We start from the raw sequence: 15,075 nt of genomic DNA, 5'->3' as shown, positions 1-15,075 counted from the left end.
GTGCAATGAGCCATTGGAATGAGCAAAATGGAGTCGTGGCTCATCCACCATGTTAGTGGCTTGCAGTTGCATGTACTGTATTTTGCTCTCCAGTAGTATGGGAACTGAATATTATTTACTGTTTGTCCTAATGTGTCATTGAAGTATTCTATGTGTAATGAGCCCTGTTTATGCTTTTTTATCTGAGCACTTTATCACCTAAAGTCAATTCCCGCTAGCAGAATGTGAATATGCCTTGATAAAATAACGTAGCAGGATCAGGATCACTGATTAAAGCTGCACTAGTCAATGTTTGTATTTTAACATTGCATTAAAGGAATGGATGTAATATTAAATGGTTGCTCATAGTAACCAGGGATGTCAACAGTTAGCTGTAAATCAGTTTATTGTTTAACCACAGAGAATATTTTTATCAGTTCATGCAGTGAGATCGAGGGTGGTCACCATGTTTTTGCAGCCATGCTACTGAGACAGATTGTTTTTTTTGTTTGTTTTTTTTTTAAGTTATCTTCTTAGTGACCGGTAGATGAGTGTTGGGCTTCACTTCACTATGCAGTTATCCTCAGCTCAGCTCAGCTTGACGGAGCATTTTAGTGACTTTCGGCTCATTATTTTGGTTTTGTCTGCCACAATTTTACAGTTGGGTTGAGTTTCATCACTCTCATCCATGTCATTCCTGGCAGCAGCAGGCAGCTGTAGTTTTTTTTCTGTGAAAAATGGCAAATGGCCAAATAGCAGGCTTGCGATGTTAGCCGAGTAGCTGGGTGAGCAGTGGAGCATTAAGCTGCTAAAGAGCATGATATTTCTCCCAGGAGTTGGGGGAGACCAAAATAGAGCTAAAAAAAATACTTAGTATTGGACTTACATCTGTGTGAGTGGCCAGAGACAAAACTGCAAATGAATGCTAATATTACTCTTTGTATGCTGGATGTGTATATAGGTAACCATTTGCTAACATGTTTGCCGTAACAGCTTGTTTAGATAATAATGTCAATGTTTTGTTTACAGCTTATTGCAATGCCCCATGGTGCTAGAAAAATAATTAACACTGCTTTAGGAGAAACCTGATGTAGTAGCTCAGGTAAAGAATTAAGTTTGGGTTTGTTTAGCAGGATCAATGCATACGCTTTGTTTTAAATAGCTCTTTAATCCTTTCATAGCTGTTTGTCCTTGTCACTCTGCTCTCAGCTTCTCTCCTTGGCATTATCAACTAGCCAGATAGTCTGTTTTGGTACTGATAGTTGTCACTAGCGATTCTCTCCTACATATCCTCAGCACCTTACAGGCAGCTGTTGCTTTAAAGCTAATTAAAAATTTAGACACAACACTATGTTGTAAACTGAGTATTGCATCCAACTTCCGCCTGCATTGCAAAGATGGCCAAGTGAAGAAATGGAGCAACCCAAGAAAAAAGAAGAAGAAAATCAATAGTCCACTCTGCCTCCAACATCTTAATGCCACTCTCAGTAGAGAGGGATGTGTGGAAGTGATGGAGTCTCTGTCAGTTACTAGACATCAGAGGAGTTTTTAATTGAGGCCCCAGTGGGGCTGGGAGGGACATGGGAGATGTTGAGAGAGAGCTAGCCCGGCCGGTGTTAGATGAGGTGGGCAGACCAGTTGTGAGACAGTATTGTCGCCTTCTTTCATCCTTCTCCCAGACCAGGGCTAGGCAGCAACACATTAAATTTATATTACAGTATATTCTGAGTATTGATGGTATATATATTTTCCTCATAATTTCATGGGTTGTAATTCAAATACAGGACAGACTCTGGTATAGTAACAATTTATCACCTGAAGTAAAAGTTATGATCAATTAACTATTAATAGAGCTTACAGCAGTTTTGGAGGAGTTTCGTACCTGGTGGAAATTAAGAGCTTATCACACTGCACAGCTGTGTGTGTTTGTGTCTGTGCATATCTTTCTCTGTGTGTGTGTGTGTGTGTGTGTGTGTGTGTGTGTGCGTGTGTGTGTGTGTGTGTGTGTGTGTGTGTGTGTGCGTGTGTGTGTGTCTGTCTTACAGCTGCAGTACTAGTTCAGGATTTGTTTTTGGGTGTTTGTGAGTCTGTTTTATGTACCATGGATCCTGTGTTTTCAGCATGTCCTTCCACAGCTGACTTGTCTCATCGTTAGGACAGGGACTCCGGCAACAGTGCATTTTGCGTTTTCTTTTTTACACCGGTGCCAGTGCTTCTTGTGTCAGAGCTGGAGCACATTTTCAAAGATTCCTCATACTTGCTGACATGTTTCCTCATGATTTGCTTCTGTCCCTATTGAGCTGTCTGAAACCATTTCTTCACCCACCCTTTTCTTAGCATGCAAATGTGCGTTTGTTTTAGTGTAAAAGGGGAAGCGTATGCTCACTGGTTAACATGCAGTAAGCTGCCGCTCGCGCTACAGTTTGACGTGACATTTAAAATCCATTCTGTAGCAGACAAATGGTGGAGCCACATCCACATCAGGGTATGCATCTCCGCTGGTGTGAAGTTTATTCTGGTTATACTGCCCACCTCTACCTCAGGCCATTGTTTATATATTCCAGCAAAGAGCTATTACACATTCTCATACCTCTCTGCCTGTAATGTAGCCTCTGCCTTGCTAACACGACAACCATGCAGTTGGCTCTGAGCTGTATAATCAGTTAATTGGCCCGTCTACTGGGTATAGGATTACCTTCAACTGTAAAGACGAGAAAACTCACTCTAACCTTGCCCCTGGCATACCTGAGTAAGACTTGAAATCATCCCTTTGAATATACCTGTGACTTAGCTTTGCCTGCTTCCCTCCCAGACAAATCAGTGACTGTCATATGCTGGTCTGGTTGTGTACTAATACACAAAAAGCTTCCAGACACTTATTGAGATTACTTCAATTATTCAGTTTTCCCCATTTTTCTATTACACTATGACCTTTTTTGGGGAAAAAAACTGATTGCATGAATTATTAATGCCAGTCACATACTGTATCTCTGTATGTGTATGTGTGTTTTAAATAATATGTATAATGCACAAATGATTTACTAATGGAAAAAAAGGGTAACTCACCATGCACTACACATGACCACCAATGGTCCATCTCAAAGAAATAGTCCACCCTAAATCTACATTTTGATTATTGGATACTCATCCCCTGTTCCATTTCCAGTTAAAACTTGCCGTTTCTTCGATTAGAAAGACTTAAAGCACAAAGTCACGTTTGACAATTACTAGCTTACAGTTCTTTCAGCTCACTTACCATGTGTTGCAGCCATATGGTTGCAGCTCGATGTTTCAAGTATGAAATGCTCTGATGGTAAGTTATCAGTATTATAATTCAGGTCACAAATTATTAACAGTATTTGCATTCTTCAAAAACGACCATGATTTGTCATGTCCTGCTTTATTGGTCTGAACTTTGAGTTATCGATGTGAATTAAAACACGTTTTGTTTTTTTAACCCAAATTTGTAATAAATATAAAATGCTTCACTCTGTTTTGGATGAAAAAATACTGTATGTACTCACATTTTGAAGAGTCATTCTAAGACTACTTCATATTTTTATAAACCCATGATAAACATGATATCAAACACATTCTTATCAGTCACCATGACTAATGATAACATGACCAGCTGCTCACAGTGCTGTGCAGGAGAACTAATGTAAGTGCCGCTAAGTAGATGTGAATATTTGTCAGACTGCTATGGAGCAAAGTCTCTAATTTTCTTCTAGCTCTGGCAGCACTTCATGCTGTGGGTTTTATTAATATAAAGACAATATATAAGACAAAAAATGGATTTGGAGCATTTACCTTGGGGGTAAAAAGCATAAAGTCAATAATATTAACCTTGGCTCAGCTACAATATATACAAAGTTAATACAATGCTATCTCAGTTACAGTGGATTCTAACAAGGATTCCAGTATGAAAATGTTCATTTCCGTGCTGGAAATATTATTTCAGCTTCTTTTGCAGCATAAACTAACCTCAAATATATCTTTTCATTGATTTACTGCAGTTCTATGTGGTATGTTGATGACAATTCATTTGCAGCAAGCTAATATTTTTCCATGTATACCGCCTTGACCAGGTCTCAGGCTCTCCCACTTCCATCAAACTTTTGTCACATATTTGACCTGACGAAAATCCAAAAAGGATCGAAACCTTGTCATCATTAAACTTGTGTGGCATTGAGTAAGTGTGCAAGCGTTACTTTTTTTCCTTATGTTTGCTGTCTTTTGATAGCCCTGAACTTATGTGATGTGGGTATAAATAACCTCTCTCAAACTTTTGTCATAGCCAAGTTCTGGGAAGATTTGGAGTTTTAATTTGAAATATCGTAAAGCGATATTCAATAACCAAAGTCTGTAATGTTCCAAAAATGTAGCTGCCTTTGTAAGCATCTTTCGCAGACGTCTAGATACTACTGATTTACACTGGTAACTCACTTCTTTATTGCTCGGAAGTCACTCATTAGCCAGTAGCCCCATTCTCTTGTTTTGTATGAGCAGCCACAATGATCCAGATCCATATCTTGCATTGACCTGCCAATTGTAACTCAGGCTCAGTCTGTCTCTATGTCTCCTTGTAACCTTTCTCAGTAATGTGCCACCGTTGGGTGGCAGAGAATATTCACACCTGCAGATCAATCAGACTAAAGTCTGACTTACTGACACTGACTCATCATTCTAAATCCATAGCGCTGCCCTATAGGCAGAATACCTGTGGACTTTGAGCCAACTTTCCACTAAAGAAAGGTCAGTAGCAGCCTGACATGTCTGAGAGACAGCTTATGAGTTGAGAGTGGACTAATACCACAGAACCTCATTGTGATTCCAGCCCAGTCCAGTGTTCACGCAGTTACCAGCTCAGTGCCTGCTTGCTTGCAAACCCACAAACTCATCCACCTGCTTATTTTTTCACCTTCTCAGGTCACTCGGTCACTCACCCGCTTACCCCATCCCTCCAACCTTCACTGACTCACTAACTCATCCACCTGACTCTCCTGCTCACCCTCTACCACTCCCCCCACCACCACCACCAGATGGCTTTTATAGTTCTCCCACTGAGAAAAAAGAGGGCTGTTAGAAACTTTATTCCTATAAATGCAGAGCCATTACTCTGTTTTAATGTGCACGTCTGCACATCATACACTCGTGTTTGCCACGAGCCCAATGGCGTCAAGGGAAGGGCAATAATGTCAGACAAATTGTGTAAGTAAATGGGCGCTAGGTCGCCCTAGAGACAAGCACATTGCCTCCCTGCATGCCAATAAGACAGTGAGGTAGCATCTCGCTGAAAAGCAATTTATTGAAATGCAAAAAGAGGAGAGAAGGCTCAGAGCAAAGATGCTGACAGGACAAAAACCTGCCGTCATCCATCTCAGTTTGCCAAGTTTTCCCTCCACAAGTGAGCTTCTTGTCCTCTCCCGGAGAGGAGAGGTGTTCCCTAGAAATATTGTGAGAGCAGCTGGTGTGCCTGTGTGGTCACAAGCTTTTCATGCTGAGGCTGAATGGGGAGGGTTCAGAGGTTTTGATGGACACCTTGGAAGGTTGATAATAAAGGCCGGTAATTGAAACTGAAGCTGAAACAAATTCAAAGTCATTCGTTCAATGTAATCCTAATATTCATGCTCATGTTTTTCATTCTGGCTAATCCGTGTCCTCTGACACAGAGGCCATCTTCTTTCCATTAGCACCGTTGTTATTGTTTCTGCCAATCTCTTTCCTGTGAGATCAGTGGCGCCACACAGACACTGAATAAAGAAGTTTAAATCACCAATGTCGGCGAGCCTGCTTGCACTCGCTGAGGTAGTATGCATCAATCACCTCGCCTGTGTTGGGTGAATGTGATTTAAGTGTGAGCTCCTGTTTTGTCTCACTGAGTTTTATATCTCATTCACTTTACAGTTTCTTCCCTGCCTTACTGTATTGTCTGAATGAATGTCTTTATCTCCGCCATGCGACTCATTGTTAAAGAGATATATAAGCCTATTTCAAGTCCCGGGCCTGGCTCTGCCTCTCTGGTCTCCAGGGCTGTAGAGGCCCTCCAGCAGGGCTGGGCCCTTCTGCTGCTCAACCCCTGGGCTAGCCTCTGGTCCACCTTGCTCCTCTCTGATCAACGCTCTCCTCTATAGGTCCCCCCTTCTCTTTTCCTCTTTTTTTTCACAAGCAGGCAGAATAAGGTCAGGTTGTTCATCCTGACAATGAAAGAAAAACCTAATTGACTCTTCCTCTCCTCTTCCTCATCCCTCCAGCTTGTCTACAATGAGCCTTGAGGCTCTTTTTAGCCTGAAGCCATCCTTCTGTCAAGGGACATTATTCTCCTTTGGTCACAGCTTAAGAGGCTAGGTTTCTTCTAGGCAGGTAAAACTGGGCTGACAGTTGGAGAGAAAGCAGCTTTGATCTCCACTGTCTTCATGTTGCTGAACCAAGATGACAGGCAAGGGAGTCTTAGGAGCACTTTATTCCACCAAAGGTGCTGGAAAGAAAACACTCAGGCTTGTAAAAATGCCTGCAAATCTTGGCTCTCACATTCACTGAAGCCCAAACAATACCTAAGCTGGCCCCTCGCGAGTCCCCTATAGTGTCTTCCAGAGACTAAGGGAGTCTCATTTCTCACTGGTGATGTGCCCTGTGTTAGAGGCTCCATATGGAGGTGGTGTTTTATCATACTCTTGCCTGCCCCCATTAAATATCTATTTTTACCATAGCAGTCTGCTGTGGCCTCCTATGATACACAAAACACCTACGGTGAAGCAACACCTATAAGAAGTAACAGCAGAGGATGCGCTCCAGGTATGGTCGATATAACCTGTAAAAAAAGTTGCAAACATTATTGAGGGTACATTTGTGGCTACCAGTTGTACACTTTCATTATGTATCATTTTTTTATATAACTTTGATAGTGCTCAGCGACAAAAGAGCTTCGAGGGATGGACACAATAACACATCATATTATATGTACAATATAATAGAACATAATGCAACAGCAGCATTTTATAGCCTCTAAAGCTGCCAGAGTGTTAACTCAGGGCCTCGCAGACACAGAATGTGAACATTTTAAGTAGGCTATTATATTGGATATGAGCAGGTGTTCCTGTATGTGTGTCCACCTACTGGATCTATCAATAATGTATGGGACAGACGTCACTCTACGTGTTATTTGGGCATTTTACATGGCCAAAAATGATTAACACACATATGAAAATAATCGTCGTAGATTATTTGTGACGTCACAATAAGGCGATAGGGAGGATTCGTAGATAATGGTGGCAGCAAACTCTATACTGCATGCTGCTGCAGACAGTGCCCAAACAGCAAATTTTACCAAGTGCAGTTTTACTGACACACATTACACATATAGAATCTAATAAAACAAAATTCATAAATGCTGAATGTGCTGAAATGTGCAGAATTTCATCAATACTTCAAGTAGTAATTCTATGACAAAAAATGAAAAAAGATCTACTAAATCTATAGTGTTATTTTGTGTACACTGACAGGGTGCATATTCAGCCCATATCCATTTCATGTTTACTTGTCAACTGGCACTGAGTGTTGACATCAGCAAAAAGTGGCAGGAAGTAAAGACACCCTGGTGAGTGTGTGGCATTTAAATCAGTCATCATAAACATCTTGTTTCATCCACTATCATATTATGTCAGTTCGTTACAGACACACTTCCCAGTTTGTTGATGTTTATTCTGATGTGTGCGACACATTCATAGTACCTAGAAAACATAAAGTGTGTGAAGTGAAGTTTACCCTCTTTGTTGCAGCTCTAAGTCTGCAGACTCTAGGTAATGTGACAGTGCAGCCCAAAGCACTCCATCCTTACCCTTGCACAGAGGGAATAGGGAAAGGGGGAAAGGGAGGATAGGTAAACAGAGCCATTAGAGACAAATCTATTTCTGAAGAAAACAAAATCACATCATCAAACAAGAGAAAAAGAAAAATATGATCCTGCAGCCCTTTGGGCCCCGGCGTAGCAATGATAGCCGACTATGGCATTTGTCTTTATCAGTCTGCCTTGAGGGAGAGAGAGTGTGGTAGGATGGTGTGAGAATAAAAAGAGAATGAGAAAGACAATGGAAGCAAAGAGCACAGCGTCTCCTTTACTCGTCACAAAGAGCTAGACATATTTGTTACTTTTCTGACTTCAAGGACGTGAGCAGCTTGTGTATGATTATTCCTATTTTCATACATGTTTGGTGGTTTCACTGTTGGTACGAAGTGGCTCTCAGATGGTCATTCTTTAAATATAACAGAGTGAAGGGCTCGATAGACAGCGAGCCACAGCATCATCAGTCATGACTAGCCTGGGGAGGCATACGCAGCTTCATCAAAATGACAAGATTGACTTTCCAGATTTTATCCTTTCTCTGTGACATTTGGCTGTTTATTCTGCTTTGCAGTAGCAAAACCAGGGACTCTTTATAGTGCCTTGTGTATCGAAACACACTCTTGAAATAGATATGGTGAAGCAGACTACGGTGACCTTAAAATTAGATTATGATTGTTGAAATGTGTAACATGTCATTTAATTGCAACTATTGCCTCTGTGTAATATATCTGTTAATGCCATAGAGTAGCAATAAGAATAAGAGTCTAGTTCTAAGTTACAAAATGATCCATTGTTGCTTACAAGAATGATCATACACATTTAAAATAATAAATACATTGGCCAATATATTTGAATAACGTAATTTGTAGCTAACTAGTTCACCTCAACGTTGTGGACCAGTGCTGCACACTGAGTTAGCATTAGCTAGCATATATGATTACACAGGGATTCCTGGGAAACCGGTAGCCTATCATGCCTATCAGTGTTGTGTAGTATTGTTTTTTGTTTGTTTTTTCAAGAATAGGTCAAATTATCTCCCTTATTAGTATGTTGGATTCATGGTAATTTGAAGTTTCAGACATATTTTCGTTGAGAATACTAATGTTAATAATAATTTGGCTGTTTCCTGCAGTAACTCTGAGGACCATCAAGGGGCCGTGGACCCCCTGGTAAAGACCCAGGGTCTACAGCCATTCAAGCTTCAGTATGTAAGCAGGAATGCTAACATAGTGATCCAAAGAAAATCAAACCGACCAGGATACTCAAGATGATACTTAATTTACTGACAGCTTATATTAAAAAAAAAAAAAAAAAGAACGTACAGAAGGACCATGCACCACTACCCACAGAATCAAGAGAGAGCTATCAGTCTGTCAGTGGAGGTGGTGCATGGCTGTTTTTTTTCCCCTTTTTTGTTTTAATATAAGCTGTCAATAATTGATGTGTCATCTGAGTATCCTGGTGTGCACTTTAACTTTGTTTTCTTCTGGTTTATATGGTTTATTCTGTACAGACTGGCACCCAGAAGAAAGGCACTGCTGGGCACAGGGTATTATCAGTTCTTTGCTAACATAGTGATGTCAAGCATAATGTTTACTATGTAAATCATGTTAGTTAGGCATTTTAGCATGCTAACATAGGCGTATTAGCACCTAAATACAAAGCACAGTTGAGGTTGATGGGAATGCTTTCAGCTTTGCAGATATCATAAACCAAAATATTGGACAAATTACAAGTTTGATGTGACGATGCTATGCTAGATGAAAAGTTAAGGGATCACAAAAATTATTATGACTCATCCTAAGCTGCAAGCATGGCCAAAAACAACAACAGAATAAAGGCTGAACTGGCTTTTTTTTAAAATGACCCTTTTGTATCATTGGCGAGTACGTGTCCCTCCTCCTCCTCCTCTCCTCTATGGCCATCTGTGGCCTTTCATTAACTCTGTTTCGTAGGACAATCAGGTACATTTGCTTCACAGTATCAGATGGACTGGATTTCCATCTGAGAATTGATCACCTCCAAAAAGGACGCCTCTATTTGCCCTCCATCTTGGCCGGGCCGTATTATAGCCTGTCTGCCTGTCTGCATAGCTGATGCCAAGTCCTTACAGATGCTTCATCATTTCCTCCTTCCAATGCCAGTCATTTTTCAGTCTTTTTTTTTATTATTATTATTATCTGCCCAGAGCGGGCACTCTCTCTGAGGGAGGCCTGTTTGTGCTACAGCCAGGCTCACAGCTATTTAGTGGCTCTGCTGTTTTCTTTTCTCCTCCCTCTGTTCAGTTTGAATACCCTGGGGAAATTTGGCTGTGTCTATGATATCTTTTTTTTTTGTCCTGCTGACCATTTTTTGTATCCTCATCATCAGATTGCAGTTTGCCAACATACTGTCACTCATTTTGATATCTAATTGTCTCCAAAGTAATTTTAGTGTAGTGCGGTCTGAGAGATGTGCTATCATTATACTCATTAAAAACCTTAACTTGTTCCTGTTTAAAATATATTACTGAATATTGGCGGTTCATTTCCTTGCAGAGTGTAAATTATATTGTAGACATTAGGAAGTTATAGAATATTAAAGCAAACGCATCAGAACTTCAGACATCTGAGAAATGTGTAGCAGAAGGCAGGGGGAGGGATAGTTAGCGCCAACATCCTCTTAATGCTGTGCCAATGCTGTTTGAGTGAAACGACAACACAGTCTTGTGCGACTGCTTAGCTATCTGCCATCTGGACTCAATTGAGTGACTCAAGTGTCTTAATTGGACACTAGTAAAGAAGCTCTTACTCCATTCACATTAAGCAAAGGTTCACGCTCATTTCGGTTTTCTCCGGCAGCCTCCCGTTCTCTCTGAAAGTCAAAGCTTATGCAGAGATTATATGACGAGCCTGACGACAATAACGGAGATGATGACGGCGGTGATCATCATCAGTGTCATCACGTTGCACTTCATGTTCTACAGTCCGGATAATTTAGGGGTTTTATGACAACGGACTCTAACAGCAAAAATTGTCAAATGGTGAAATAATGGTGATGGATACAGCCGTGACACTTGTGCTCTTATTTTAGCTCTGCAAGAGTGAATAATGAGACTCTCCCCCCTGTCCCTCCCTCCCTCCCTCTGCCCTTTGCTTCAGGTCAGAACATCGCGTTCCCCCCGGTGGCTCTGTGGGTAACTGTTGGCCTGGCCGTGTGTCTGCTGGTGCTGCTCATCGCCCTGGCTGCTGTCTGCCGCAGGAAGATCAAGGAGAGCTGCGAGGAGGCCAGGAGAGAAGGTAGAGGAGGGGAGGGGAGAGAGGTGGCTCTGCACATTCAGCACCAGTGTATATTCTCACAAGGAGTACAATACATTGGTGATGACTCTCTTAAAAATCCATGTTTAATGCTCAAGTTTAGATAAAAGCTTTTTGGGCTGACTTGCCTATATTAGAGGCAATATGCAGTGTGAATCTCAGAGCAACTTTGGCGCTATATGCACGAAAAATAAAGTCATGAAATGACTTCCTGTTTTATTCTCTGCCTGCCGCGTATACAGTTCAAGGGCTTGCTGAATAATGGATGCTAACCTATCATGCTCTCAGGCCCTTTCAACCCTTCTCTGGGCCTTCATTTAAATGCAGAATGACTCCTTAAACTCTTCACATAGTGGGCCAGTAGATGATATGCATAATTGCGACATGTTGCCGAGATCATGTGGGAGGCGCAACGAGAGCAGGAGAGAGATAGAGCAGAAAGGCTGAGATGAGATGTAAACTGCTCAAGGAACTTTGAGAATCCAGAGGGAGTTCTGCTTAATGCGTATAGGCAGGATCTCGGATGGTGGGACACATATCTACAGCAAAGAGGAACATCATTACTCGGGTCCAGTAATTAGCGTTACGCCGAATGGCTGAGGATCGCCGCAAGTGCAAAGAGAAAAAGTTTTGAAATGAGAAAGATAGTGCAGAGCCACCAGCTCTGCTGTAATGAGATCCGCTCAGAGTGGAGGAGACATTTAAATAAAGGTCAGCCAGTGTCTGCACCAGGGCCCAGAGGTTTAAAAATAAATATGGAAGTGACACAGACTCAGAGGAAAGAGTAAATAGCTCCATGGAACATATGAAATCAAATGAAATGGAAAGAGAAGGAATATAATGCAGTTCCTCCCACGGGCAAAAAAGGCTCCCAGGGTGGTGGGGCCCTTTTCTTCAGTTTGGTGGAATAGGAGCTGCGTTTCCTGCCTGCAGCCCTAACACCGAAGGCGGGATTGATTATGTGGTCATCCTCTGTCCGCCTTATTGAAAGTCCTATTCTGTCCTGCCAGCAATGCTTTTGCAGTCTTTGGTGTTTTCCGAGCACCGAAGAGTGGGAACGCTGACTTATTCACATATCATGCAGACTCTTATACTGATGATAGAATGATACTATATGAATACAGATGTGTGGAGGGGCTTAAAATAGGATTGCTGTGCACATACCCAGAGCTGTGGGGAGGCAGGAAGCAGAGAAGTGCAACCTAATTGTGGTTGTCTTATCTTTTAATGGCGTTCGTGGGTATGGCCAGATTGAAGTTGACTCTTAGTTCACCGTGTCTGGGTAGCAAGGGTGGAAGGGTCAGTAAAAGTCGAGAAGTGAGTAAGTCATTTTTCTTACCTGTCATAATGTATGTGGAGCACTCAAATGTGTATCGTAACAGAGCAGAGCAGCTTGTGGAGGCTCAATTCCAGGGGCAGTGTTGTATCTCAACACCAGCATCGCTCTGTTCTCTGTGATTTTTTTTCTTTCATCCCTCCCCTCTGTCCTCCCTTACATAATGACAATGCACCTAATACATGCTTTCAGTGACCTATCCAGGGCTGCTGTTCCATTCTGCAAAGCATATTTTACATTTAGATAGGCGTATGATTTAATCAGACTTACGCTTCGGTATCATTGTAGGTGACATGGGACAGATCTCCCCTGTGTGATGGATGAAAGTCATGAGGGAAGCAGTGTTTCCCCAAAGGGTTTTAACCACAGTGGTGCATATGTTTCACAGGGGTTAACCCTTGGGTTTACCACAGTCCAAATGCTGTGATTGATCACCTTTGTGTGCATGTGACTCACATGAAACAACAAATATATAGATTTTCTTCACCACAAGTCTATGGCAATGACAACCAGATGTCTATAGATATTGGTTTTGGGGCTAAACCTGCTTTGCCTGTCATGGCCTGAAGGCTACAGTGGGAAAATTTTATGAAAATAACTGTGTCATATCTGCTGAAACTTACACTATATTCTGAAAGCCGTACATGAGAAAGATAGCCTGTGGGAAAAAAAATAAATAAATCATGCCTGTCCTCTTTCTATTGCCTCTTATGGCATTCAACTGCAGCACACCAAAAACAACCAATCAGAGTCTGTAACTCAGCTGTCAAATATATATATATAAATATAAATATAAATATATATATATATATTTATATATATATATATATATATATATATAGAGAGAGAGAGAAAGAGAGAGAGAGAGATTGCAGCAGGAGTTACTTCTCATAGAAACTGAAGAAAAGAGTGGCCCACAAATAATTGAATATAGCATATAGTTTAATATGTATTGTACATATGCTTAAAAGGGTTTGATAAGAAAAAACAACTGTATACAAGAATTGGTTTCATTCAGGAGGTATCGTAGAATATTCATATTCCTTTCCTTTCTTTTTCCATTCTTTCCTTTCCTCTCTGCCCTCTTTTCCCCTGCCTTTTTACTTCTGTGTCATACCTGATTTCTGTATTCTCTCCCATCTTGCATTGAATAGATTAGCTAGAATATTAATGCTGTGGTTTATCATCTCCGTTTTAACAATCCCATTAATTTCATCCTTCGATTTGCTTAGCTATGGCTGGTTTCAACCAGTTTGTTTGGGGTTTTTTGTTATCTGTATCAGTGCCGCTACTCTTAAAATCCTAAAAAGGTACTTTAAAAAGGTCAGTTTGTTTAGGGAGTAGCCTTGGTGTTCGGCCAAGTAATAATCATTCTGGGCCCAAAATCAGCAAGCGTTGAAAAGTATTGTTTATAGCTTCCCTTATTTCTATCCAATATTGCTGCAAAACTGGACAGGAGGAGAGAAATAGCTAATGCAGTAACAGAATCTTGATTCATATTTGATCAGTGCTGCCTAATTTGACAGCTTGACCACAGTTCACCAAGAGTGATTAAACTGATTGACAGCTGGGTAAAGACTCTTCGGCTGGATTGGTTGTTTTCATTCACATATAGTAAGGCCATTCATAGTACTACAAGGCAATAGAGCGGTCAGATTATTTCTCGTCTACTATGTTTTCAGAAACATAATTCAGTGTACTGTTTTGCTGTATAATGAGAAAGTTTGATCTGGTTGGTGGGTGGTTCTTTGTTTTGGCTCAGGTTTCTTCAACATGTTGGCTGAATCAAAAATGTTCTCGTTTTACAGCTAATAAGTACACACAAAATATGTTTCTGAAAACATTTGAGCCGAGAAATAATGCAGTAACAGAATCTTGATATGATCAACACTAGTTTGACAGCAGCTCAGCAGCAGTGATTGACAGCTGTGTTAGAGGCTCCTCAACTCTGATTGGTCATTTTCCTTCAGCCATGGCAAATTCTGCCATTAGAAGTGCTACGAGGAGGAGGAACATGTTTGGTGTTGTTTTTACAGATTATCTGTCTCATTTAGTGCTGTGTGGATATAGTGACAGTTTCACACATAGAAAGTTAATTTTAATAAAAGTTAGAGACTACAGCTTCAATTTAGGCCAAAAATAGTCATTAAAATTTGTGCTGTGTTTAGTCTGTCCGATCTGATCCATATTTGGCCCAAGATAAACATCCGTTCAAGACCACTTGTAGCCCTAATACATGAAAATAAGATCAAATTAAAGCAACCAAGCAATGAGACATTAAATGACATTGTTTGAACATCCAATCAAGACGTCCCAATAAAATTTAAACATCAGTTTTGTGACAACCTGAAAAAGACGTCTTTTCACATTATGTGTTCCAACCAAATCTCAACATTGTTGAGACATTGGCAAAGTTGTCCTTTCAATGTCTTTTAAAATATGTTTTGCTCATGTGGATAAATAATCAAAATATTGGCATGAAAGCTGTTCCTCCTGTTTTCTTTTGTAAAAGAGCGAAATTGCTTCATTTCTGTCATCAAGAGTTGATATTCAAAGGGAGAGAAAATGAATTAAAACCTACGCAGCACAAACACTGCTGTCATTAAGCCTCATGTTTAGTG

The 15,075-nt window shown here is 40.8% G+C and overlaps 1 protein-coding gene across 1 annotated transcript in view; it reads left to right on the top strand.

Annotated features, from left to right (window-relative positions):
• cd276 (CD276 molecule) overlaps positions 1-15,075 on the top strand; it is a 74,508-nt gene that overhangs the window by 37,378 nt on the left and 22,055 nt on the right. The window contains exon 5 of the mRNA XM_042514260.2: positions 10,963-11,100. Coding sequence (XP_042370194.1) covers positions 10,963-11,100 — 138 coding nt within the window. The remainder of the gene's footprint in view (positions 1-10,962; positions 11,101-15,075) is intronic.

Source organism: Plectropomus leopardus, chromosome 1 (assembly GCF_026936395.1).
Source record: "Plectropomus leopardus strain MGB_pleo_1.0 chromosome 1, ASM2693639v1, whole genome shotgun sequence".
In the NCBI taxonomy this organism is placed as follows: domain Eukaryota; kingdom Metazoa; phylum Chordata; class Actinopteri; order Perciformes; family Serranidae; genus Plectropomus; species Plectropomus leopardus.
This window is presented reverse-complemented; position numbering and strand designations above follow the sequence as displayed.